The 26,502-nt window shown below is 38.0% G+C and overlaps 1 protein-coding gene across 9 annotated transcripts in view; it reads left to right on the top strand.

Annotated features, from left to right (window-relative positions):
* Nucleotides 1-507: 507 nt before the first annotated feature.
* LOC139740142 (voltage-dependent calcium channel type A subunit alpha-1-like) overlaps nucleotides 508-26,502 on the top strand; it is a 280,936-nt gene continuing 254,941 nt past the window's right edge. For 6 of the 9 annotated variants that reach the window (XM_071650727.1, XM_071650721.1, XM_071650731.1 and 3 more), the window contains exon 1: nucleotides 509-757. In XM_071650727.1, coding sequence (XP_071506828.1) covers nucleotides 754-757 — 4 coding nt within the window. In that variant the 5' untranslated portion in view covers nucleotides 509-753. Of the gene's footprint in view, nucleotides 758-26,502 lie in introns of all 9 variants that reach the window. The other 3 variants (XM_071650722.1, XM_071650729.1, XM_071650730.1) reach the window with 3 other exon arrangements.

Raw genomic sequence — 26,502 nt, 5'->3', positions numbered from 1 at the left:
TTTACAACTTCTTTGAAGCATTAAATCTGGGTATTTGTTTCATCTCTAAATGGCAAATAAGGCATTTAAAACACTAAAAAATTGCCATGGCTGTGGTATGAGAACTTTGAAACATTTATTGAAACCGCCCTGATGAAATTCCCCACAGAAAATAATCTTGACTTGCTTGAGGAGCTTGATAGGATTTTTGGAAACCAGAAAGATATATGGTAAAACTTTATTCTATCGCAATTTTAATATTTTACCTTTAAACAACCTTAATGATTCGAACTATATCATACAGCACAGAGAAGTCCTTCCAAGACTCTTTCTGTTCGGCCTACCCTTTCAGTTGAGGGATCTTAAGGGGTTTGTTCGCCGAGCCGTCAAAGATATCAATAAGCTCAATGCCCCCCCCCCCCCTTCCACCGCCACAATCATCTCTTTCCCTTTTTGCTTGTTCGCTCTGGCATACTTCACTCTATTGTAGCTGGTCTTTTGTTCGAAACTTCTCGCTCAATATTTAGTCAGGCTCTATTGGGGGAATAGACGAGGTCCCGTGCCTATTTATACAAGTCTCTGCACCTGTGTGCTTCGGACACCACTGCGAACCAAAGTAACAAGAGTTTGGAACTGTTAATGCGGGTCGAACTTTCGCTATAGCGCTTAGACCCTGCTATGCGGCTACTCGGGTATCTGTAACTGTTCTGGACGTTGTAGGATATCAATTCATTTGGCTGATCCGAGTGTGGTAGAAGAACAAGACGAGGAAAGATGGGTAAGCGGATCTCACGATCTATATTTTGAGTTTGTGTTACATGCACGAAGGACCCCGTGACATGACGAGGCGCTTTGTATACATGTATGTGGGTATGGCTTTAACAGATCAATAGCTGTACCGCCGCTGCCTCGCGCCGCCAAATGGCCGGTTTAACGGTGGAGTGTGATCGCGAAGGAGTGAAAAAAACATGGACACCCCAAATAGTAAAAAAAGACTTACTGTCAATTCTAAAGATGGTGGTATTGGTAGCATTCTCTAGATAATCGTTTCTCTTTCTCGTCGTCGTCGACTTAACAAACGTGCCCACACAGCATAAACTTCCTGTCACGTTTCAGAGGCATGCAGCGTACTGGGTGTTGTTGTCTGTCGGGAGAGTGTCGGTATTATCTCAACAAAGAAGAAAGAAAATACATAGGGATCCCTCTATCACCAGTGATTTAAGGGCAAACTTCTGTGAGATTAGGGAATGCAGCCATATACCTGTGCGTTCCACATCGATTACCGGCTGATAAAGCATATTACATGTACATGGCACTGTGTGGAAACATTCTTGTGTATTATTTTCTTGAACAAAGCAGAATATATCCGAGAGCAATGCGAAAATGAAAATAGTCTTTAGTCTGTCGATCTCATCTGCAGATTAATCCACTGAGGTACCGTGTCGGAAGTCGAGACATGTCGATGTTTTCTGCAGAGAGATTAACATACGTAAAAAGTAAATTAGTAAAGAGGATCAAGTATATTCAAAGCAATAATAAGTAACCAAGGATAATGATGTAGTTCAACAAAAACGTTCCCTCATATCAGAATGTGCCGAAGTTAATGATGAAACCATATTGTATTTTGATCAGTCATACCAATATACTGAACCCATCTACCCCCCCCCCCTTCCGCCAGCACACAACCACCGTCGGTAAGAGTTTCCCTTGTACCCCGTAGCTGGATGATGAGTACGTCAATCAAATACCAATGCTATTCCACCGCCAGCGACACTCAATGTTACCATAATCACGAAACCTAATGACTTTAGCACATGCACCTGTTCTAGATGGCAATTAATTAACTACGTATATGCGTGGAGATTTTTCTCCCTCTCTTACCTTATCGGGAATACAAGGACTTGCCCGTTCTACCTATGGCATGCACACCATATTAAAGGACCACTCTACTCCGTATTAAATTTTACGTCAATAAAATTACAGTTTGTACATTAAATTCATAAAATGGACGAAATGTCATTCATATTGGACCGAAGAATGATACACCGTGTTTATGGAACAGTTAGTATTTCAGAGGTTTGTGTACGAAACAATAATACTGATCGAGATTGCTTTATGGAATCTCCCATTGACTTGCGCGCACATGTTTTTAATATCAAATTTTCTTTCCTCTGAAATGGAGTCTGGATTATAAGACTCAGTTGCATTCATTTAGTAGATCCCCACTTTTGTTCTTCGCTCTTTTCTGTGTTACCATTTGTTTGCTACACCGTGTAACAATATCCAAGTGTATGTTTTGACTAGCATTAATTTACATGTACTTCACGAAAAACAAAATTTCGTTGAATTGTTATAATCATTTTGATTCAGTTATGTTTGTTTCTTTTTTGCGAAAAACAAAGTGGAAATAGATTCAAATCAATCAATCAATCGATCAATCAATCGATCAATCCAAGCACCCCAAAATACATGGATGTACTAACCTGCATGTTGCAGCAATCTTGACTTTTAGGGGGAAAGGATGCACGGTGCAGAAGTTGCCAAATTACAGACACACACAAAAAAAATGGCTTCCATAATGTTTTGCATTGTTTGACCAAAATGTAAACGAATAACACTATTAGAGTTGATAACATTATTTAACATTATTTTGATATACAATATACAATGTAGGCCTGCCTGTATACAATGTAGTTGCAGCCGATGTTACCTTTTTGTTAAAAAATGGGATTTCTTATTCTTTATTCAAATGACACAACTTCCTCTCCAGTGTAGCCCCTATATGTGATTTTTATGGAAGTTACCACATTTGTTTGGTGGTTCTAACCTTAGTTTAAGGTCATCTCGGGCACGAAATTGGAATTCTCTTTAGTGTCTGTAATTCTCATTCATACAACATTGTTTGGTAGACTGAATAACAGGGATTGACATAACGCGACTCACGTACAGTAGAACATGTTCCACCATCTTTGTTGAGTATTTACTATGACAAACATGTCAAATGTTGGATTTACAGTTGTATGTTATAGATGATTTATCTCAGGGCAGAATAAGGACTCCCTCAAAAAGAAATCTACAAGATGTTTCCTACCTCTTTTGTCAAATTCTTAACCATTCTGATCTCTGTAAAGGTACTATACACGCCGATCCAATAAGATCTGTAACTCGTGATATCTAGCATTTTAGTGGAGCATTCGAAATAAAGACAACTATCTGTTAGTGGGAGCCGTGTGTTTTAAAAAGTACGATAAGAGAGTCAAGGCCGTGTTATAGCATTCACCTTCAAATTTATGTGATTAGACCTAAAGAGACGAGAGAAATGTACATTGAAGGGAAGAACGTCAAAGGAACTTGAGATATCGAATATGATGCATAACTTGAGTATGTCTTGCTAGTCTAAATACTTTTGTAGAGCGTTTATGAATACGTTTTGGTTTAAATCCACATTAAAATGCTTTGCCCACACAATATATCGGCAGAAAAGGGAGGAACATATTAAGCAATACTTTAAATATGGCTTGATATACAAATGTACCTCCCTTATCAGCCGATATATCGCGTTCCCACTATATACTTCTCCACGTAAGCTATAGAGTCTATATGAATTTATTTTTAGCTACACAAATCATACTGTCATTACATACACTGTCCTTCATGTTCGCGACCGTGACCTCACGAAGAATGAGGAAACATTTAGTTTTTCTACTGTAACATAGTGAATTTATGACATCTGCAGGTACATCAGTTGCAATGCAAAATTATTAATTGTAAATATACGAGCACAAGCTACACGTACTTAATTGTATACAGTTACACGAAAAAACAACAAATACATTTTCATGTAAACGTGTGGAAAAAATTTCTTCAAGAAAATAACTTCTGTATCGTCACTCTAATTCTGACAACATCTGCAGTCCTTGCAACTTAAATATAATTTTTGTAAATTCCTGTACTCCTTAACTCTAGCCACATGTTCAAATTAAGTTTTGGTTATTTGAACACATGCAATGTACCTACAATTGTACATACATGTATTATACATTGTATGTAACCAAGTCTTTAATATCTGTATGGATACTTTGCTTGTATTTTCTAAAAATATTTGATAACATCTTTGTGTGAGAAAGGAGTGTATAATTCTGGCGCGCCTAGTTGAATGATGACCATCCAATATTTTTTTATACAATTCTATCAGTGGACATTTGGAGCAGAAATGTAAGCCTCAGTTACTTATTGCTAACAAAGGGAAGTCAAATCATTTGAATTATTTGAATGAATAGGCTGGAAACTTGTAGGATTGAGACTGATTGCAAAATTATTAAATCCGATGATCCTTTTTGTGATTTTACTCGCAGTTGAGGTCGTTCAGATATATCATGGTTCCATTATAGAAGAGATGGCTTCCATAATGTCCCATTTCACTGCGGAAACAAACAATGCAATTCATATACAAATAGCAATGATTATGAGCAAACATCAAACTACTGTGGCATTGATATGCATGTACTAAAGTCATTCAAATGAATCATGTTCTTATTATCTCAAACGGAATGTAAACATTTTGCAATTTCTTTTCGGAGGAAAACAACCTCTTTTGGTCTCTTTAGGGCGGACGATCTTAACCCTGCTCCCTTTTCCTGACCATGAGCCAGATTTTACAATGGTTTCTTGAAGAGTTGAATCGCGATAAACCGATAATGATTAAAATCTATCGCAATGTAAGTTGAAGTCACATTTCGAGTGCGTTGTACATTCTTGCGACGCCCCGACAAACTGCATTCAGATATTAGTAATACACTACATCGGACGTATTGTCGGGAACTTCGTGGCCTTGAGCCATTCTACAATTGTAGCTTTTACATAATAACCGTAGAAGGTAGGGGGGAAGGGGTCATTTCCTACGGTGGCCAACTCTGTTAGCAAGACGAGATGTTAGAATTGTGAACTTGAGAATGCAAAACTCTAGGTACAGTTGTACTTTTGTAAAGCATAGATGCGTAGTACAGATAAAAGAGGCAAACTTTCAGGTGTCAAAAAGCAGCGTGGAGGCAGCAAGCGCGATGGTGTTTTGTTTTGTTTTATTTTGTTCTCTTCTCTTTTGTTTCTTCATCTTTCCTTATCTCTTTTGGGAGGGGGTGGGGATTGGAGTTTGTGAGTTTAGCCAACTGGAAGACTCGTCTTGTAATCGTCTGTATATAAAAAAAATGGGGAAAAACGGTCTGCGGTCCTGATCTTCTGTGCTTCAGCTACTGCCAACGTACAGCTATTGTGATGCTTTGTACACTTTTTATGTTTCTTATTACCTTTATCTTATATATATCTTTATTTTGTATAACGATGGAACTGTAGTCTTTGGGTAAAGAGAATTACAAACACGCCCGATGATGACTCAGAGACATCGTGTCTTAAAGAGACAGTACATTTGTATGTTCATAGGCACATTTGTTTACAATGTGTACTCATTTTGTGGAACGAAATAAGAAAGGGCATACATTGGACGAAATATCGTTTGGTGTTTGGTTATATCTGCCTCTGGTTCTTGATTGCCTGACACTTAGATGGTTTATGAAAACAATACAAACAGTCAAATTTCCTCATTATCATTTTCAAGCTCATCTTTTCAAGACGAAAATATCTTTAAACTAATGAGAAAAGCGAGTAAGAATTATAGTCATTACACGAACTATCTTGTTTACGTCATTTTAACCTTTAAACTCGATCAGATTTGTTCTTCCTGCGTTTTATTCTACCGTTATATGGAAGCTGCCCGACTATAAGGCATTCTAACTGCATTTATGTGAATATCCACCAGCAATATACATAGCATAAGCTGTAAATAGTATTTTAACACCACGATGAGACAAGGCTCATTATCACCAAACAAAGGCATATAGAATGTATTATGTATAATGCTTGTGTAAGTAGGTCCTATGCATTGTATCCATGTATTTACAGTGCATGCGTTTTAGTGTCATGAAAAGGTTCGTTTGTTTGTTTACGCAGATGAAACACACAGCAAAATTGATCATCTGTGAAGATACAAATTATACTGTGAAACACAAACACCTCAAAAGCTGCCACTAACTCAACGCACTTAAATGCAGCACAACTCCCCGGCCTTCTCCCGTCGGTATTCGGGCAGTGCATGCCCATATTCCATATCCATCGTCAACTCTGTTCGCTTTTCAATTTACCGATCAGGTTGAGCGAGTTTTTGAAATAACATTTTTGCGGCTACTCAGAAAAAGGCCATTGAGCGTGCTTTCCTACAAATGTATACTTTTATTATTGTTGTTTCCCTTCTTGACTTGGAAGCTTCCAAACATACGAGAATGGTACGGGCTGGCTACGTGAAGTCAGAGAGAACAAAAGACGGTCTTTTTTTTTCTGAAATTAAAAGCAAATGTCAAAGTTGTTGAGACTGCCACTTAGGCAATGGAGCGGAATAATGCATATTTTTGTGAGAAATCAAATTAATGTCACTGACTCTCCCGAAGGGAATGTGACGTCAAAACCGGATTTTTTTTTCCCACTTGTTCATTATTTTGTTCATTGTCGATGCACGTTCACAAAAATTATAATTGTTTACAGTTTTGAAGCAGCATAAAATATAAGGAGATCAAATCGAAAAGATCCTGCAGTGACTCTGCCGGCATTGTCAATTTGTGATTCCAGTACGACAAAGTGAGTTCTACAGATTGAAGGGTGATGTTTGTTATTCCGAAGGTTCGTCATTCCGAAACACACGAATTTCTTGGTAGGATACATAGATGCTAGTTAATTCGAAGTTAAGCTAGGTTTTGTCAATCCGAAAACGAAAGAAAAAGGGGAAAAAAGAGTGCGTACATGTTGTACATGTACTAATGAACCTTCGGAATTATAAACCTCATTTCGTTTTTGGATAAATAAACCTTCGGAATAACGAACTGTAACCAAACTTTGGTTACTAAATCTAAGGCAATAGCTTCATATTCGTTTCCGCACTATCACTAATGCAAGAAAAAAAAAGCGCAACCACTCACTTTCACTTTTTTCTTGGGGGGAATAGTTTATATTCAGCTCAATCTAAATAGACAGTAATCTTGAATTGATTCAAAGTTCTATAACATTTTCATGATTCATACACAATCGACAAAATATTTCCTTTCCTGTGTACTACTTTTTTATTTTACAGTAGAAATGGAAATGAAAATTTGATGATAAAAACACATAACATCTAATTTATTTAACTGACAACAATCTGAATGAAAATACAATCGTATAGCAAAATAAAATGAAATAATGTTACATGTAGACCAAACAAGCCCATTATCCCAGCCACCCCAGCAACCCTTTCTGACCCTGGACCTCTTTGTCCTATCCCCAATAAATAGTCAAAAACAAGCTGGACGGCAGACGAAAAGAGATGTTAAAAACAATAAACGAGAGATCCCGATCTGTTCATCTCTCCTTACATGCCAAGGGGGAAAAAAAAATCTCAAATCATCAAATATTTACACCATCTCCATGCCTTCCCCCTTTTTTTGGGGGGGGGGATGTAAAAGTATTTTTGTTTCTTGGTTTTCTTCTCGATTTTCTGTATCTTGTCCCTCGAAGGTACTGTAAATTATTTTATGCTCTTGACTGGAATAAATTGTATATAAGATTTTATCAAAATTATAGGAAGCATTCACACACTTAATTCCTTTTGAAATACCTTGTAAATTATAATCCCAAAGAGATATTTAACTTGACATAACCGTTTACGCTATATACCAAACTGCATTATCATCTTTTTGACTCTGACACAATGTAAAAAATTGCATGAGAATAAGTGTTCGTTTCCAGGTGACGAAATGAACAAAGAATTTCATTTCCAAAACCAAATTTCAAAAATTGTTTCCTAGGGTAAATCGTCCCATACATGGACATACAAGCACGCACACCACGCACACGCACAAATACAACATTGCATTTTTATGGCAAATTAGTTTACTTCTGCTTACAACACGCAATTGCATTTTATGACAAATTGGTTTACTGCTTCCGCCCACATATCACCCTTACACAAGGAGTGACAAATTATGGAAATCAGTCCATCGAACAGGAGTGCGTATGAAAATGTAAAGAAAGAGAGGGGGGTCGGGGAGATAGCCGCGCTCTGTAAACGGAATACAAATGGAAATTGCTACAATACAGTACAAGTGAAATAACAAAGCATTGCACTGTAGCTAACATACATTTGCTGTTCAGACGTCCTATCGGAAAATATGTCCTTACATTGCCAGGAACACCTTCGACCAAGATTCTACTGAAATGTACACTAAGTACAATTGTAAGCAGTCTTTCAAACTAGCTCATCCAAAGTTTCCCCCTTTATTTTTTTTTTGTAAAAGTAAATGCAACTTCCCAGCCTTGGTCGCTAATTTCTTTCCGTGTCTGTTAGTTCGGCAACAATTTTTCGTACCTTTTCCTTAGTGGGCGATATTTTTCTTTTCTTCCATTACTGTCCTTCATCTAAAAACTTTATATTTCATCAAAATAATCAAACTGTGACCACAATTCAGTGAAAAAAAAACCCCACGACTTATCAATCTGAATATTAATCGTTTCAAATGGGGATTTACGAGATTTCTACTTAAAATCTGCTCAAATTTTGAATAGATTCTGTTCAAATAATGATCAAATTGATGTAGTTAAATGGTACATGAAATGAATTCATCTGAAATTAGATAAGATCGTGAATAGAAACCTCTTCAGTCTCCATGTAAATTGATTCCTGCTCAGAATTGATTTGTTCGTTTGTAGAGTTTTCTATGTATTTGAATAACCCGAAATTACCCGAATATACGATGTATCTCTCCGATCCATGTGTATATTAATCTATATATTTCAAAATGGTGAATTACAGATTCCCTTGACAATTTTCCCTTATCTCAGCGTAATAATAATAATAATAATAGTAAATACAAAGAAGTTTTCTTCTTTGCCAAAAGGAACAAAGTTCTGTATTACACAACCAGACTTTATTGTACACCTCTTAGTGTAAACTACACTACACCATGCATCAACATCTCATAGATTGATATTCTCTATGGTTCCTTACTTGTATCAAAGTGGAGTTCACGGGATTAATGAAAAAAAAATATTTCATTACCCTGTCCGTATAATCATAAATACTGTAATCATCCTTAATATGAACATATTTATGACGACCGTAAATCTTCGGCCATAACCTCATTCTTCTAGATTAAAAAAAAATATGGGTTTACGTAATTTGCCCCGAAATATTCAATGTTGGGTCAAAATTCATTGAATTTACCTGCTTAAATGTGAGTTGTATATTACAGATTCTTTCCAATTATGTGGTGCATGTATATATACTGTATATACATGTATGTGTGTGGCATTATATCCTTCATTTTAAACAGTTCGTCTGTCTTAAAGCACAAACCTAATCTTTGAAAATATGAACAAGACTTCAGATGGTCATATGTAACATAATTATATGTCACCCTACTCATCCCTGTCTCATATAATTCTCTGTAGAGAGAAAAAAAACCAAAACAAAACAAAAACCTCGTTCTTCAAAAAAGTTTCAAAAAACTTTCTTTCCATCATCTTAATAATCTTCTATAACTCAATATTTCTTTTAAGTTCACACTCACACATTTACACACACGTTACATGCACACACGTACACGCAAATGCGGTGTATTGGTATCCTTTTAGATGAGATAAGATTATTACAACAAATTAAGGGATACTCCAGTCACCATTCACTCCATCTCTGTGAAAAAAAGGAAAAAATACAGTGGTGCATTGTGCAAAAATGTGATGGTATCTTCGAACCTAGACAATGCTTTTTGATGCCTGTATATTTTTTAATCCCTTTAAGGTAGTTATTTAAAAGGTACAAATAACCATCATGTCAAAAATAGATCTTCTTTTTTTTTTGGGGGGGGGGTCAAACAGTTTCTGGAGAGTCCTGTCCCCTATTTACGGTGCGTCGATATCAATCGTTTCCAATCAAAGGATTGGCCAGTACTCACTGATCGTTGTGTGTTTTCTGTATACCAACGGAATTAACCCAGTTTTTTCAAAGCATTAACACTCGTCATTCTCTATGAATTGGCAACGTCATTAAAAAAAAAAGAGAGAGAGAGAGAGGGAACTAATTCGGGATGTGATCGGCTGTGCGTGTATGGGCACATCTTATCACGTTTACCTTACTATGTACATGTATCTTTCTAAAATACCACGGAAAACGTTTCCATTCTCGAGGTTGTTTTCTTCTACCGCTGCTGATCTTGAATTCCTTTGATTGATTTGTGTGTAAATAGCGTCCCATCTCAATCCTAGACAAGGGGAATTCATGATATGCTAACATTTAATCGAGTTATTTGATTGATTCTATTTGCCATGGCCAGCTCTCTCAACACAGTGTTTGTCAAGAATATCACGCAAAGAGAGTCCTTGTAATCTTTGGGGAGGTTTCTTTCTCTTTTTTTTTGTCCCCTTTGGATTTTTTTTTTCATTCGGCAAGTCTTTTTCTGCTTTCTTGTTAGCCATTCCATTGCCACCAAATATCCTCCAAATACTTGTGCTCCTTTGCGACCCCCCTTCGAACACACACACACACACACACACACACACACACACACACACTCACCCTGCGGGTCCTTGAAAATGCCACTGTTGGTATTACAGATCAAACGGAGATCAAAAACATCTTAATCAGTTGACGTCGATTTTGTGAGGAATGCTTCAAAACCTGGTACATTTCCAACAAATTCTCTTTCCTCCTCTATATCTCTCTTTCTCTCCCTCTTTCACACACACACACACACACACACACACACACACACATACACACACACACACAAATGCAAACATTGTAAGCACAGTCACGTACAATGTATACTGTTAAATGTACTCCATATATCGTTATAAGATAGCACCCTAATTGATCATGTACTGTATCTCTCATTTGAAGACATTGCTTTAGTGAAAAGTGTAACATTAATCCAGCTATACTATTTACACAATTTAGAACTTGTGTTGGTGGTCTGTTTTTATTCTCCATTTTGAATTTTATGTTGCTGACACTATCTTGACTTAGCTGTTATCATGAAATACCAAGTTTAGCGGACATGCGCCACAAGTCCAATCTGTCGGTTTCATTCCGGATAATACGTTTTTCATAAATCATTGTATGGATTTTAGGTAATGCTAATCTTCCATGAAGAATCTATTCTCTTCGCTTCAATATTTATTCAGTTTGATATACTTTACCTTTGACATGATTTCCAGCGTGCTTAAATTAATTTCATCCATAATGTATAAGACATGTTCATGTATTACTGCGCAACACACCTACGCTGGGCATGACTGTTTACTGTCCTTACGCAAGTGTCGCACAGAACGCACATCCGTCACTGGAGGCACTAAAAATCAGCGCAGCGTGGCGTCCTGTACTTTTTACCAACACTGGTGTCACCTCTGGACTCCGAATCGGGGCGTGACATTAAAAAAATCAGCGAGAAAAACCAGTCGTGTCCTTGGCTAATGATAATAACGAGACCTGTGAGAGAAAAGAGAAGACTCTGCAATTAAGGTTTCCACCAACTTCTGTTTGTGGACGAGAGGGGAAGAAAGAATGAAGACGAGAGAAAAAAAAATGCAGACGAGAAGAAGGCTTGCTTTGAGACTGATTTCGCCTTCCGCACGGCAATTAGCCGGTGTCCGTGGGCTGTAGCTGTGAAAGCAGACAGGCCGTATTATATCCAGAGAGGGGCCCATGCAGGCGGCCGGTGAGTGCCGAACGGGCTCTGGCAGTGCAAGTCTATCAAATCAAGGCAGCATGGACACTCGACTTACCCTCCCCACCTGTTGATTACAGTTTGCATGAGGCTCGTTGGGTTGGACATCAGCTGTATCCATCACTAGCTCTTCCTTTCTAACTGACTGTAGAGTCTTCCAAGAGGATTCAATTCAAGACCCCGTCTTACATGTAATATCATGATGAGCTTCGAGTTAAGTTCCGTTTGTTTTTGCTTCACGAAATAAAGGGATTTTCGTGCATGATAAAAGTAAATAGACTGAGAACAAGCCAAAGACAAATAGACATGAATGATTATGTGATACAATGATTATATAAACAAAGCAGATAATAATCTTACAAGGAACAAAGAAAACTTTGAATTAATTTGCAAAACTTCCTCCAAATAACTTCATGTTTACAAGAACACTCGGAAACGATTTGCCAATTGTTGACAGTAGTGAAAGAGCAGTGGGGTGAAATAATTCAGACTACTTAGCAGAGTTTTTTTAAGAAGTGACGTAAGGCTGCTTACCCCTCTGTTTTGTTTTGTTTTGTTTTGTTTTGTTTATTATTTTCGATGAATTCCTCATCTGCATTATCAAATACTTTATGCTATCACGCCTATGGACACAATATTATTTCACTTCATTTTGTGCTGAACAGAACAGTGCAAACACGTTCTTCTGCGTTGTAAAATTAAAAGAACATTAATATCTCGGCATCATCTGTCATGACTAATACTCCTAAATAGTTCTATGTAGCTGTGAAACGAGATTGACTTAATCATACTATAATAATATACGTGAGAAAGCTGTTCCCTCGTTGCTGGTGTACGGAGTGCCTACTTTTTATTAAACACTTTTTTAATGATATCCTTTATTATTTTGAGTTTCATTCAATATTAGGTCCATGTTGACAATGAAATTAATATGAACGCCATCAACAACCAAAAAGCAGCTGTATTCTTCTTTCTTGTGCAGCTAAATTATTTTTTTTCCAAAATACAGTACAATACATTTTGGTTTTCTTGTTCAAATCATACCATGTTTATATGAGAGAAATGACATGAAATTCTGCATAACTCTCAGGCATACACATACACTCACACATAAACTTACTGTAAACATGATGGCCTTAAGGTGAGGATGACAAAGAATACGAAAGGTTGGGGTGATATTTTTCAAAGTCTGAAGCGCAACCAGCTGATAGAGCACGATGAATTCCTAGCTATACAGAATGGGTACGAGGAATGGTCTAGGGGTCGATGCCTTGAGATCTTTCTTCTTTTTGTCTTGGAAGGTTTGGAACAGCCTTTTTGTTTACTAGAGAGACATTAAGAAAGGGGAACATGTAGATTAGACAGAGAGAAGGCGGAAGAAGAGGGGAAAAACCGAAAATGAAATGAAATGAATTGTCTTGGCTTGATACTCTGAGGACTTTCGCATGATACGGACAGCCAACTGGCATTAAGCTTTCTTTGTCCTAGAGAAACTGACCTGTTCAGTCGAAAGTATGCTGTCTGCACATTATACATGTGTGGATATACATAGGAACAATGTTGCATTTGATTGGAAGAAGAAATATCAGTTTGAGTTGGAGCATTTTCCATACAGATAGTACTGGAAATGCGGAAACACTACATGTAGATATATCGTCCTCTGTGTAATGGTTTGAGAAGTTCTGAATGATGTCATTCTGACTATCTAATACCTTATCGATCATGCTTTGCCGAAACAAAGGCAAGAGTTCGTAACGACGTTTTTTGCCCCCACACTCTAACAAAATGTCGCTGTCAAAGCGGTCGAATCATACACTGTACTTGCTTGACAAACACGGGCGTTACAACCCGCGAACGTATCGATTCCACGGGGGCGCTCCTTTTTTTCTCTTTTCGAACGTTCCGAAACAACACCCCTTAACATTTACCGCCAATATACAAGGTGTCAGACAAAGGTTGTCCTGTGCCTTGAATAACATCCCAAACACTTAGGGATAAACTGAACTTTACTCGTATGAACTTTGTGCGCGTATTTTGTAGTCGATGAAATCCGTATAACCATGTACAACTGTACGTAACAATGTATTGTTTCATCCTCCATCCCTTGATAAGTACATTTTATTGTAAGTACATTTTATTGTAAGGAAATAAGTACATTTTATTGTAAGTATAAAAACAGTACGCGCACATCGCTTACATACTATACAAAACTCAGTTCGCGACCATATTGTGCTATAAAGTGGAAATACATTATGAATGTTCGCGGTAGGTAGACATCGCTCTGCGGTCTTTGGTGCCGTGGTTAACAGACGACCGCAGGTTTCTATCCTCACATGAACCTATGTTGTGTTTTCATAAGAATTACATATCCAAATCGATAATAATTATGTGCAGTCACAACTGACCTCTTTCATTTTTTTATAGTGGCCCATTGTTACGAAAGAACCACAATACAGCGTTAAAGACTATCAAACTTGGCTCCTTATATGAAAGCTTTCGGAACCAAGCCGTTGATTCTGCTGCCTCAGTATACGCATGAAGACTGAGCATTTAAAAAGATAAACATTGTCCAAATTTCTTTGATTTAAACTATGGATATTCTTACAATCTTAGTCTGATTTTGTTGAAAAAATGTCACCTGTTCAAACCTAAATAGTACGCTCGGAATAAAGACTAACAAGACCAGATTTTCATTTATGGAGTTCATATCAAGAATCTCACAAGAAATCAACTTAGGCCTACTTGCTAATGAGGTAGAAGAAACCTCTGTGATTATCCTACATGATAGGTATAGGATAATATTATTGCAAAGAGGAAGACGATTGTATAAATGTATGCTTTGATATCATTTCGGGGTTTCCACATTTTCCCCCTGGGGATTGCAGGAGCAGACAGCCTGATGGTAGCGCGCTGCAGGTGTGAATCTCGCCGGGGTTTTCACACTCTGCGTTTAATAGGAGAGTCCACTATTACGAGGCCCTGTTCAAAGCAAACCCGGTGCTCGTTGTATACCAAATGAGCAGCCTATGTTTGCTCAGTTGACTGTCAGCCTGGTTTTATAGCAACAATAGCTACAGAGTTCCCAAATGTTATCCAATTCGAATGAAAACATTGCTGACTTTTTTCCATCAAATTCTGCGGTAGGTCAAAATCATGACAAACAGAGAAATACTATCGGTATAGCCAATTAGAAGAGACGTTCATATAGTCCTTATTGATGATGACACGACATTTGCTCCTGCAACAATAGACTCCCGTCTTATTTTCTCCAAGGACTTACGGTTAGGATTAGGGTTGTGATAGGGTTTAAAGTTTAGTTTGATGTACATTTGTAAGGATTATGGTTAGGGTTATGTTTGCGGGAATAAGTCATATTTGACTTAATAGAGTGCAGATAGTTCATGGGAGCAATTTTCACAGGAGCGAATGTTATGGAACCTTATAGAGGTGGCTCTCACTATACTGGTGACCTTCTCGCAGTTCACATAATACTCCCACGGCAGCAATGATAAGACTGGGTGATTTCAATTGGTATGAGATTGGGTTCAATCGTCGCCAAAACATTAGGGCCCAAATCTTCCCAGACCAATATAGGATTAGGGTTGAAGATCCCTGTAAAGGCGAATAGGCGTGTCCTTCCTGGAAGTCTTCTTACCCCTCGTGACTGGTCCTGTACAGTAGATCATGGGATCATTACTGATGTGTGATACGCCAAAGTGTAATCTCGTCAAGTGTATTGATAGGGAGTTCGGTTCCACCAGACACGCGCCTCCTTTGCACATACCTAGCTATAGGTGTGACGTCATCATGTGGAAATATTTCCTCTTAATCCTCTCATATAGATTTCTCTCTTCTCTCCTTTTCTTTCTCTATGTATATAAACAATGTAATATACATATATATATATTAATACACACATTATGTATGTACATGTGAGATATGAGAAAGGAAGGAGAAATCGGTGCATATCACTATACATATGTATGTATATATACATGTACATGTGTATTACTAACTGCATTATATTCTTGTGTGTGTGCGCGCGAGAGTATGTGTGTATATGTGTGTACACAGTCCATATGTATATTGTATAATGTATGTATGTGTGAATGTGAATGTAATGTATGTTTATTTATGTATATTCCGTCTATATCTTTCCATCTCTCTGCCCCTGTCTATACTCTAACTTTTCCTCTGTCTTTTATCAACGGTTCTTAAACTTATATGTCTATCTCTTTTCTCACTTCTATCACCCTTGAAGTCTCCCCTTTTTTCCTCACCTCATTTTCTCGCATCTTCTCTCCCATCATTGTCACCGATCTTATTTCATCTCTCCTGGACAGTCATCTCTCTCCTCTTTCAATAAATCTTTGCTCCCTATCCCGCCTCATCTCTCTCTCTCTCCCTCTCTTTCTTATCTCTCTCCCTTCTATCTCTTTATTTCTCTATATATTTCTCTCTCTTTATGTCTTCCTATATCTGTTTTTTTTTCTCTCTCTCATCGCCCATCGGCCACTCATCACATCCATCTTACAGCTTTCAATAAGGGCGTCTTAACCGCGTTAACTCAGATCAGCTGTGAAAGCAGCGTGGTTTTTGCCCCAAACTCAACACACACGCACACACACACACACACACACACACTTACACGCACACACACACAGACACACACACTCATATATATGCATGCATGTATATATTTTATATAGGGAGTGCCTACACGCTAAACACCCTCTGAGGCAAACGCATGCACAACAACCACACTCAATGAGATAAACAGGACTGTGTGTACGTGCGTGCGTGAAAGAAACGTGACGATCGACCTACGATTTATACTGACCTAAGTAGGTTGTGATTTCTCCCCAGCACAAATGATTCCATGTAGGCTGCTTTATAGTTTTTGCACGGGTGCACACAGATTAAAACACACGGATGGATGCTGAAATATGTACAGTACGCATGGACACTTTCATTATTTTCCGTTCATTTCACCTTCGTAACTCTCTTCTTTCTGGCTTCTTAACACCTCGTCAAAACAGAGCGTCACACAAGGCTTACTATGTACAGTCTTCTTCGGCATGGTAGAATTGTATATCTAAAATTAATGACAGTATAAGTTTTTTTTTTCCCTAGTGTGCTTTGGATCTTGCACTATAAGGTTACATTCGATTACATAGCAGAACCCGCTGTAGCTCTGGCTGTGGATAATCCCGCATTAATCAAACTATTTTGTATGCGGAGGTAAATCTTTCTTGGCTCGTATCTTTACGTAACAATACCACTTGCGTCTACTCCCGGACAAGGGATACCAAGCTCATTCGAGCGTTAACAACAAAGCTTTTACAATCATGGTGCTCGTAAGTATTTTGATACATACACAACCACACACATATATGCATGCTGTAACAAAGAACAGCGACACACAGCTTTGTCAATTTACATGAGATGTATCCAAAAACCCGGTAAAAATGTTACTTTTCTGTTATGTCTTGCTATTTTGTATCATTCACATTACAAGAGTATGAAAATTGTAGAGGGTTTTTTTTTTTTCTTTTACTCTCAAAAAAGGACCTTGAATCGCGGAAAAGGTTCTTTCGCTGCGTTTTACTTGCATTGTATGATACCACGCAGTCCAATGATAATATTAGGCCTATATTGTAATGATAATAAAACTTGTTATAGCTGAAGGACAGTGAAAATGATCCCTATGTAGCCTACTCAACCTTATGGACGAAATGCACGACCATTATGTTGAACAACCCATAACCTCAATCTGTGCACGTTGCAGCACGCATTAAATAGCGTTATAAATATTTTACAGTTCCCGTCTTACGTGTTTATGTTTCATTCCCATCATGCATTGAGAGTACAGATGGCCGCGGCAAAGGAACTATAGTGCGACAGACCAAAAGGTCCGCATGGTTCTTGCACTTTGTATGATAGCTAGTACTGCGGCGCTTTGGGGTGGCGCCATAATTTGTATCCAACCAACAAACGCTTTTCATCATTTGAAAAAATAAAAAATGCCATCTTGAATATATTTTCAGCTGAAGATGTGTCATATTAAACAGAAAAAAAAAAGGGTCTTGCTTTTCGGAACTGGCTGTTTGGGATATAAAAAGAGCTGTTTTCATAATATGAAACTTCGTATTCTGATAATGCCTTTCAGCCCAAGTGGGCGTGGAGAGTGAAGGTTTTAATTTACAATATTACCTATCATGATTGTTTCAAAACGTCAGGTTTTACAGCAATTTGTATCTCTTTTCTTCAACGATGGTGCCCCGATAGGAGGTTTGGTTGGGGGTTGGTAACGTTGCGGCGCCCTCGCACACTGGTTCAGCATGTTATTAGGTCAGCGTGACAAGTTCATCACAGCTGCTCTCGTGTTCACGTAATGACAGGCTGGATAGTGTTCGACAGTCAGAAAAGGGCAGAGAAAATGAACGGTTGGTTGGGAAGGGGAATAGACCTATGGGCTAATTAAGTATGCCCTATAACGATATCGGTTCGGAAAGAAAAGGAATGGGTTGTCATGAAAACACTGAAGGTAAAAAAAACGAGAGGAAGACATTTCATTCATGCAAAAAATGATGATGATAATGGTGATTTTAAAAGCGATAATGTAGCTTTAGCTTTGACATCATAATTGCCATTGTAATTCCTGCCACTTTTTGTTTGATAATCTTATCATTGCATTTATCCAAGTGTTCATTCTAACGTTTTTCTTACCACCTTCCCATCGCTTCTGACTATACCTCAGAGGATTGGAACATCAGTGAGGATTTCAAAATCTTTTCAGAATCACTGATATCATCATTCTTGCGTGACCATCGTCATCATACATCCCCATCTTTATCATAGCCGTGACGTCATCAATGCAGTCACCACAGCAAACTTTGTTTTCATCAGCTATAGGTTTGACAACGGTCGGCTGTATAAGAATACTTGAGAGCACTGGATAGCTCGTTGAAAACTGCTGGACAAATGATGAAGGGGGGGGGGGGAGTAGGATGGACTGATACGTAAGTGCATCCTTTTGGCATCTGCTCCTGCGTGGTCGTTCCTAACCCGATTACGGCCCTGAAGACTATTGACTGTAGACCAGCGACAGGCACGGGCGACATGAATGGGCAACCTTGAGGGAGGGCCATATACCTTGGCTTTCTGTGGCGTGCTTCCTCGCGTGCTCTGCAGGTGCAACTCGCCTCAGTGGTGCGTGAGCACGCGCATATACACACGCAAGAAGAAATCATAAATTGATTTCTGTAACACAGAGATGGGTGTTGTTGTGTTCCTTCTAGTTCTGTTATTTTCCTTGTTTTTTATGACCTCTCCGGTGATCAGTTATTGACGGTTTTTAAAGCTCGTACTCATGCTTGCTTCCCAGGTTAAAAATATCTCCTGCCTGTATATTCAATTGTAGCTTGCAAATACTATGCACAACATAAAAACAGCAACGCAACTTTATCTATGTTAAATGATGCTTGTCATTGCCACGAATAAAGATAAATTTTACCGACTCTTTCTATTGCTTTACTCTCGTCATCCTTACATGCCAGGAATATATTATTTCTTGATACCAAAACAGAATTGATATTCAACGAACAATCGAACAAACGTACGAAGGTGTGTGGCTAATACCCCGGATGTAAGACGCTTGATGTAATTCACGTCTGAACAAGATATCTTAAATCCTTGTCGATAGACGTCAGCACTCGATTGCGTAATCAATTCCTTATTGTATTTTTAAAGTCAGAGATGAACCCTCCAAGAAAAAAAAACCCACAAACACGCACACACACACACACACAATGAGAACTGTGACAACAGACGAGTGATAGACCTATCTAATCTGATCTCTCAAAAGATACAGTGTATGTCATGACGTATCCAAGAAATTTGAAAAAGAAAAAAGAAATCGACCTGTCACCTAGCCCCCTTTGAATATGTACATGAATTTCATACTTTTAAGTGACACATGGAAAATGTTACCACCAGAGAGTTTACAATTAAGACAAGTTACGGGATGATGAAATATATAGTGGTCACCATATTATTTTGTTATACCTTTGTACTTGTATTTTGAGCCGCAGATACAAATACATAAGTAGGTTGCGGTTTTCTTTTTCAGGCAAAGTACCAATAACCATGTAGATTTAAAAAAAAACAAGGCAAACATTATTTATTTCTCCTCAGTTCTGTTTGGGTCATTGGCTAGAATCATGCCGCCCTTTGGGAGACAAAGAATGTTGCCTTGACCATACTCGAGTCAGAGTATCAATCTTGACCACTGCCTTGACCGTTCTCGAGCCAGAGTATCAATCTTGACCACAGTCTCATGTAGCAATGGACGCATTCTAGTAACACCTACAATAATGATTAAAAAAGAATCTATTTTTTGCAATATGATGATACTGCAATATGTTCAGAGGTGACACATCTAAGCCATTGCTTGCGTGGCTTGTCACGGAAGAAAAGTTCGGGATATTTAGAATGTGCATAAACCTAACCCGAGAAAAAAACCCCACAGTTTTGCCTGTCTAGCACACGACCGTTTTAGCTGTGGCTTTACGCCTCGCCGGTCGTGCCGGTGGTGGTAATATAGCAGAACCGACAAAAACCAGGAAGGGGGGGGGGGGGGCAGAGTTGAAAAAAAAAGTACGAATGCATTAGATTAAAGTGCGGCGCTAGTTAGGCTCTACATATAGTCAAAAAACCACGAAAGAGTAAGAAAAAGAGAACATCCGATACACCGAACATTCGAAATTCAAGTGTTGTCTTTGTTCTTGTCATGCCATTGAAAGTCAGCATTGTAGCCTTAATGCAGCACATTTGACAGGTGATTACGAAATGCGTGGATGCTATTGGGTATTCCAATTCTCATGTAAATCGTGCAGTAACGGCCTGTACAGGTCGGTCGTTGACTCAAAAATCCACTGATCAGTAGCACAGAATATGACGTCCCTAATACCATCAATTATTCATCGTGTATACATTATTGTACACAATATTCTGGGCGTTTGGTGACGAATGGGTTCACTCTTTCGTGATTGAGCAGTTACATGACACCTCTGACAGTCATCATTCTAATCATGGTGTATCTGGCTGATACTTCTTTTCTCTATACCTTTATTTTCTATAGAGATTGGATGATCGCTTCTCGGCCTTTGGCTAAGCTCGTGCGTAGATGAAAACGTATTTGTTTTTTCTCTGTTGTAAGACATTGACTTACACACCTTCAAATGAAAGCAAGTTCTATGACCAATGATAATGATTCCCTTGAATCATGATGGCGATTGGTGTAGGTTCAGTTGTGATCAATTCCTCTCTTAAAGAAAATGATATATCAAGTCAACTTATTATTTGGAACTGTTGAGTGGACTTTCTGATAAAAAGAATAAGTATTTTTTAAACCGTGCAAATGAACATTATACGAATTTGTTAGATTTGATGAATACACACACGTCAAATACATATTTGCAAGTACAGCTGTATAGTCCTTGCAACTGATTGACAATTGCTCTATAAACATCGACGTAAATAAGCCCTGAATTGATCAGTGTTTAAATAGTAGCCATGATAAAAAAAATTATCTCACGAATTTGAATTTACAAATCCTGTTTCAGCATTCAGTCAGTAGATTGTTCTTTTGAATATTACGTATCAATATTTTTATTCATTTATTTACACATGTCACATCCATATAAACCTAAAGCGGACGGGGGTAGAAACAGAATAAGAGGATTTATTTTTTTTTTTCAGGGCACATCACGCAGAGAATCAGCCTACTTGTTTAACCTACCAAGGATAATTTTAAGGCTCATATGCCCAAAAGATAATAAAGATCCTGCCTTTTTGTGTGTCTCATTTCCACTCTCCAATCTGATTATCTTCGCTGGCCTCAAGGAGTTACCAATCATCCCTACGAGCCATTTGATAAGAAATTAAAAAGAAGAAAAAATCTCTTGATGGCACGAAGTGGGTCAAAAACGGTCGTTAAGAGTCTCTTAACACTCTCCGTGGAATTAAGAGATAGATAGATAGATGGAAGGACATAGAGAGAGAGAGAGAGAGTGAGTGAGAGAGGGACAGACAGACAGACAGACAGACAGAAAGAAAGAGATAGTAAGTGAGATAGAGGTAGGGAGGAAGAGATAGGAGAGAGGTTCCTTTATCTTTTTGTTTCATCAGGATGGCCTCATGGTATTGCTTTGCGTGATATTTTAGGTTTATTGCAATTATTGTCAAAACTCAAAAGCGTAGACATTATCCCAGTTGTCTTTACTGATGAGATTTAAACGAACGATTTACATGCATTCTTATTATTATTATTATTATTAGTAGTAGTAGTAGTAGTAGCATCAATGTCATTGTCATATTTATTATAACTATCATGATAATAGTCATAGTAATGATAGTAATAATAATAATAAGAAGAAGAATAATAACTATAGTAATTATCATTATCATTATTGTTATTATTTACTATCATTATTATTATTATTATCATCATTAGTATTATCATTATTATTGTTATTATTATTATTATCATTATTATCATTATTATTATTATCATTATTATTATCATCATCATCATAGCTGACGTGAGACCAATGATGTTCACCGAGATCCCAGGTGTGATCCATGTCCTATAAGTCTGCTTTTCAGTTGATCTCTCTTTTCCATCCTCCCATATTGATTTTGTTGTTGTTGCTACAATCGCAAAGTGTGCATTGTCCTTTTTTGTTACATTATCATTCGCACATTCAAATTGTTTAACAGTTGCATTGATGAATGTAACGCCTTGTATTGTATATTTCCCTTGATTCATGAAAATAAAAGAATTGAATAATTGAATTAGGTTGAATTGAATTGAATAATTGAATTGAAATTAATTGAATTGAGTTTATATGAATTGAATTGAAATGAATTGAATTGAATTGAAATGAATTGAATTGAGTTTATATGAATTGAATTGAAATGAATTGAATTGAGTGTATATGAATTGAATTGAATTAAATTGAATTGAATTAAATTATATCAATTCAAATTCAGTTTGAGTTGAAACGAACTGAATTGAATTGAATTGAGATGTGCTAACAATATCACTTGCAAGCTCTGGTTGAGAATGCATTGCTTACGTGCCTGTCGCGACAGACACATCATGTAGTTTTGAGTGTGTCGACTGAAAGTCCGTGTGCTTTGGGACTGTAACAGCAGGCGATCGAACTGTTTCAAGTAATCACGTTTCCCTGGGCGGCACTTTGCAACTTCCACTTTATCAGATTGGGGCAGTAGGTTTAATACGTAACGCTTGTACGCTCGGAATCTCAGTCAACCCCACACTTTGATGTCCTCTGCTGTTGGCCCCACGTACCTAATTAGGCGTTGGCATTTTAAAAGGGGACCCCAGTTACAACAGGTACATTTTTTAGCGTACAGGTACTGGTGACTTGGATTAATCCAATTTCGTTAGGTTACGCAATTCCATTTGCAGAGTGCTACAAGTCATTACTGCAAATGGGAATGAATCTGAAATCGTGCTGTTTCCCGAGGTAGTAGCTCTTATATATTTAATGGTTACAAGGAGAAATGGCAGGATGGATGCCATTATTCAACTGTGGAAATTTTGAAGTTACATGATGTGTGTTTTTCGTTTGCATCCTCAAGGCTAACTTGCACAGAATACACTCTTAATGACAAAAAAAAAAAAAATCCAAAAGTATCGCTGCTATAAGTCATCCCCAAAATAAGTATGTCAGATGGTTCCGTAAATATCCACTTCTTGGGGATGTTTGCCTGTTCTAACTGGGAGCAAGTTTTTGTTCATTTTTTTTTTCTATTGTTTTCACGGGACAACGTGCAGTACGTACGTGCTTCCACGCAGGTCGCCACAGGCGGCTTGCTGCGCCATTTGCCATTCGGCGGCCTACAAAAGCGTGTGGACATGGGCAATATTTAAGGAGAAGTCGGCTCTGTACCACATTCAGAGCATTTTGTATCCGGTGCGCTGAGTTCACACCTTTTCCTGCGCTTGGGGCAACGGTTTGGAAAATGTCTCGTTCTTCTCACTTGATTTCTTGCTTGTTTGTTCCTTCTAGACCGGAATTCTTGATGCGCCAGGTTTCCATGGTAACAATTTTCATGCACGAAGAGCTCACTCATATTTTCGCATTCTTGCTGCCTTTATTTTTTTTCGCGTGAGTGTCGTGCTGATCGGTTTTATATTACTTTTCCATCTCTTTCCCTCATGTTGTCTATGTTAAGCTAAGTCTTTGGGGTACTTGTGAGTGTGTGTGCCTTATTTGTGTCCATGTGTGGGTTCATTTTTCATCTGTACAAATTTGCTGGATAGCCCATATATAACTGCACGAGCTGGTCTTTCAGATGTCCGTTGGGTCAAGTTATGTACACTGGATGGACAACTTCGTCGGGTTAAGGACCCTGCTCTTTGAGATGAAAGAATGAAGTGGGATCTTCATTCACATACACTCGGGACCTCCATTGTATTTTCTACCCGAGGGACAGAGTGTTTTGCTTCTATACCAGAGGGGAAGGCAACGTATCACACAGCATTGTTCAGCAAGACTCACTGGTATTCGGGCCTCAACAACAAACCTGAGCCGTTCGATTGCAAGACAGTCAGCTGACAGTAAACTAACGCCGCCGACTGAGCCACCTCGCCGTTATGACGTATCAATGATCGTAAAAAGAAAAAAACCAAACAAACAAACTCCAAAATAGTTATGACCGTAAGACGACATAATAACTTGTGTCACGAAACCAGATGTAATCGCATCGTACTATCGAGCAATCAATCAGTGTTTATAATTCAGTGTGACAATGAAGTTGAACAAATTCACTCGCGCTGTCTCAAGCCCGATTTTATCGCTCTGTGCAATCGAGCGATGGCTGTATGTATATCACTTATCGTGATGACATTTTGGGTTAACGGTAGCTCCACAAGCGATCATCATTGCACTCGTTATTTAATGTACCATCTTACTCGAGTTCTATCAAAAAGAGATGCTTGCACCCCGCTAAACACATGTGCTCGATACTGTATCATGTCCAAATTAAAGGTCAATATCCACTCAATTACATGTATACATTGTACTCTCAGATTTGAGCAAGAGTAAATCGCATTTGACCTTGAATCAGAAGGCAAACAGTCGCATACGGACATCGAGCTACAATTGATATTGTAAACCATCAAAACAATTAAAAAAACAAACAAACAAACAAACAAATTGCGTGTCTATTTCTGGTTGAGTAGAATTTTCATTACTGTATAGAACCAAAAAGACTTATTGTGGTCTTGCTGTTGTCATTGTGAGGCATTGATTGATATAGGCCTTCTGTGATTTCCTTTGTGTGTGTGCGTATTACTGTACGAGAAAACATGTGTGTAAATGTGAGCCAACGCGCACGCTTTGGGCTCCTTTGAGTGAGTGTGTGTATGGGGGTGGAGCGTGTCCATGTGTGTGGTTATCTTTGTTGTGATTGTGCTTGCACGTTTTCTCTGCTAAGATTTCGGAGGGAAAAAAATCTGTGGAAAAGGACATTGTAGATATATCATATCAATACATAATTACAAACGTGCATTATATATCATAACAGATAGATACATGGATAGATGGACGGATAGATAGATAGATAGATAGATAGAGAAATGGATAGATAGATAGATAGATAGATAGATAGATGATTGATAGATAGATAGATAGATAGATAGATAGATAGATAGATAGATAGAGAAATAGATAGAAAGACAGATAGATAGATAGATAGATAGATAGATAGATAGATAGATGATTGATAGATAGATAGATAGATAGATAGATAGATAGATAGATTGATAGATAGAGAGGTAGATAGATAGATAGATAGATTGATAGATATATAGATAGATAGAGAGATGGATTGCTAAATAGACTGAAAGAGAGACAGGGACAGAGAGACAGACAGATAAACAGACCAAAAATATATATTTTAAGTTACGAGCCCGCTAACATTTTATTGTTCAAGGCAAAGAAGATCAACCTAGCTGGCAGTATGTCTAATCTAGCACTGCCAACTGGTTGGCTACCTTTCTTCTTTGGGGGTCCCTAAGTTCTTAGCTAAGGAGAGAAATTCAATGCTGTCGTTTTACTCAAGTTACTGTATAGAGCGTGCAGTATGATTGAACCTTCTAAAGCTGCTGGAACAAATCAATCTCGTTTAGATTTGATGAGTAATTCGCCCCTGGGCCCCAATTACTCGGTGATTTCTGTAATTAATTGCTTCGCACACTATCTGGCTTCTTCGAATTTCGGATTATGTAATACGGGCACGGATTGGGCTCAAAATCCACTCTTATAGGTTGCACGCAAACAATGGCAAATATTGTACTTGTGAGAAATGATAATTTTCGAGCTAGCTTCGATGAGGAAATGTGATTAGTTATCGCAAACTGAATGCATCCCAAATATACCGCTGACTATCGTGCAATATAATTATAATCTTTTTTTAGGGAACCGAATCGTATAAGATAATTGTCTGCCGAATATCAATGGTTGTATCGCAGATGAGCTCGTAGAACTGCGCGTATAGGTTATTATCGGAAAGAGATAGGAACAACATGTACGGCTCTTAATCGACCTATTTTATATTCTCAAGTAATTGGAGCAACTTCGGCCGGCTCTTACGTGAGCCGAGGGTTAATTTTCATCACGACTTGTGT

Source organism: Diadema antillarum, unplaced genomic scaffold (genome assembly GCF_040938485.1).
Source record: "Diadema antillarum isolate AM-2024a unplaced genomic scaffold, OU_Dant_1.0 seq00000837_RagTag, whole genome shotgun sequence".
NCBI lineage: Eukaryota > Metazoa > Echinodermata > Echinoidea > Diadematoida > Diadematidae > Diadema > Diadema antillarum.
This window is presented reverse-complemented; position numbering and strand designations above follow the sequence as displayed.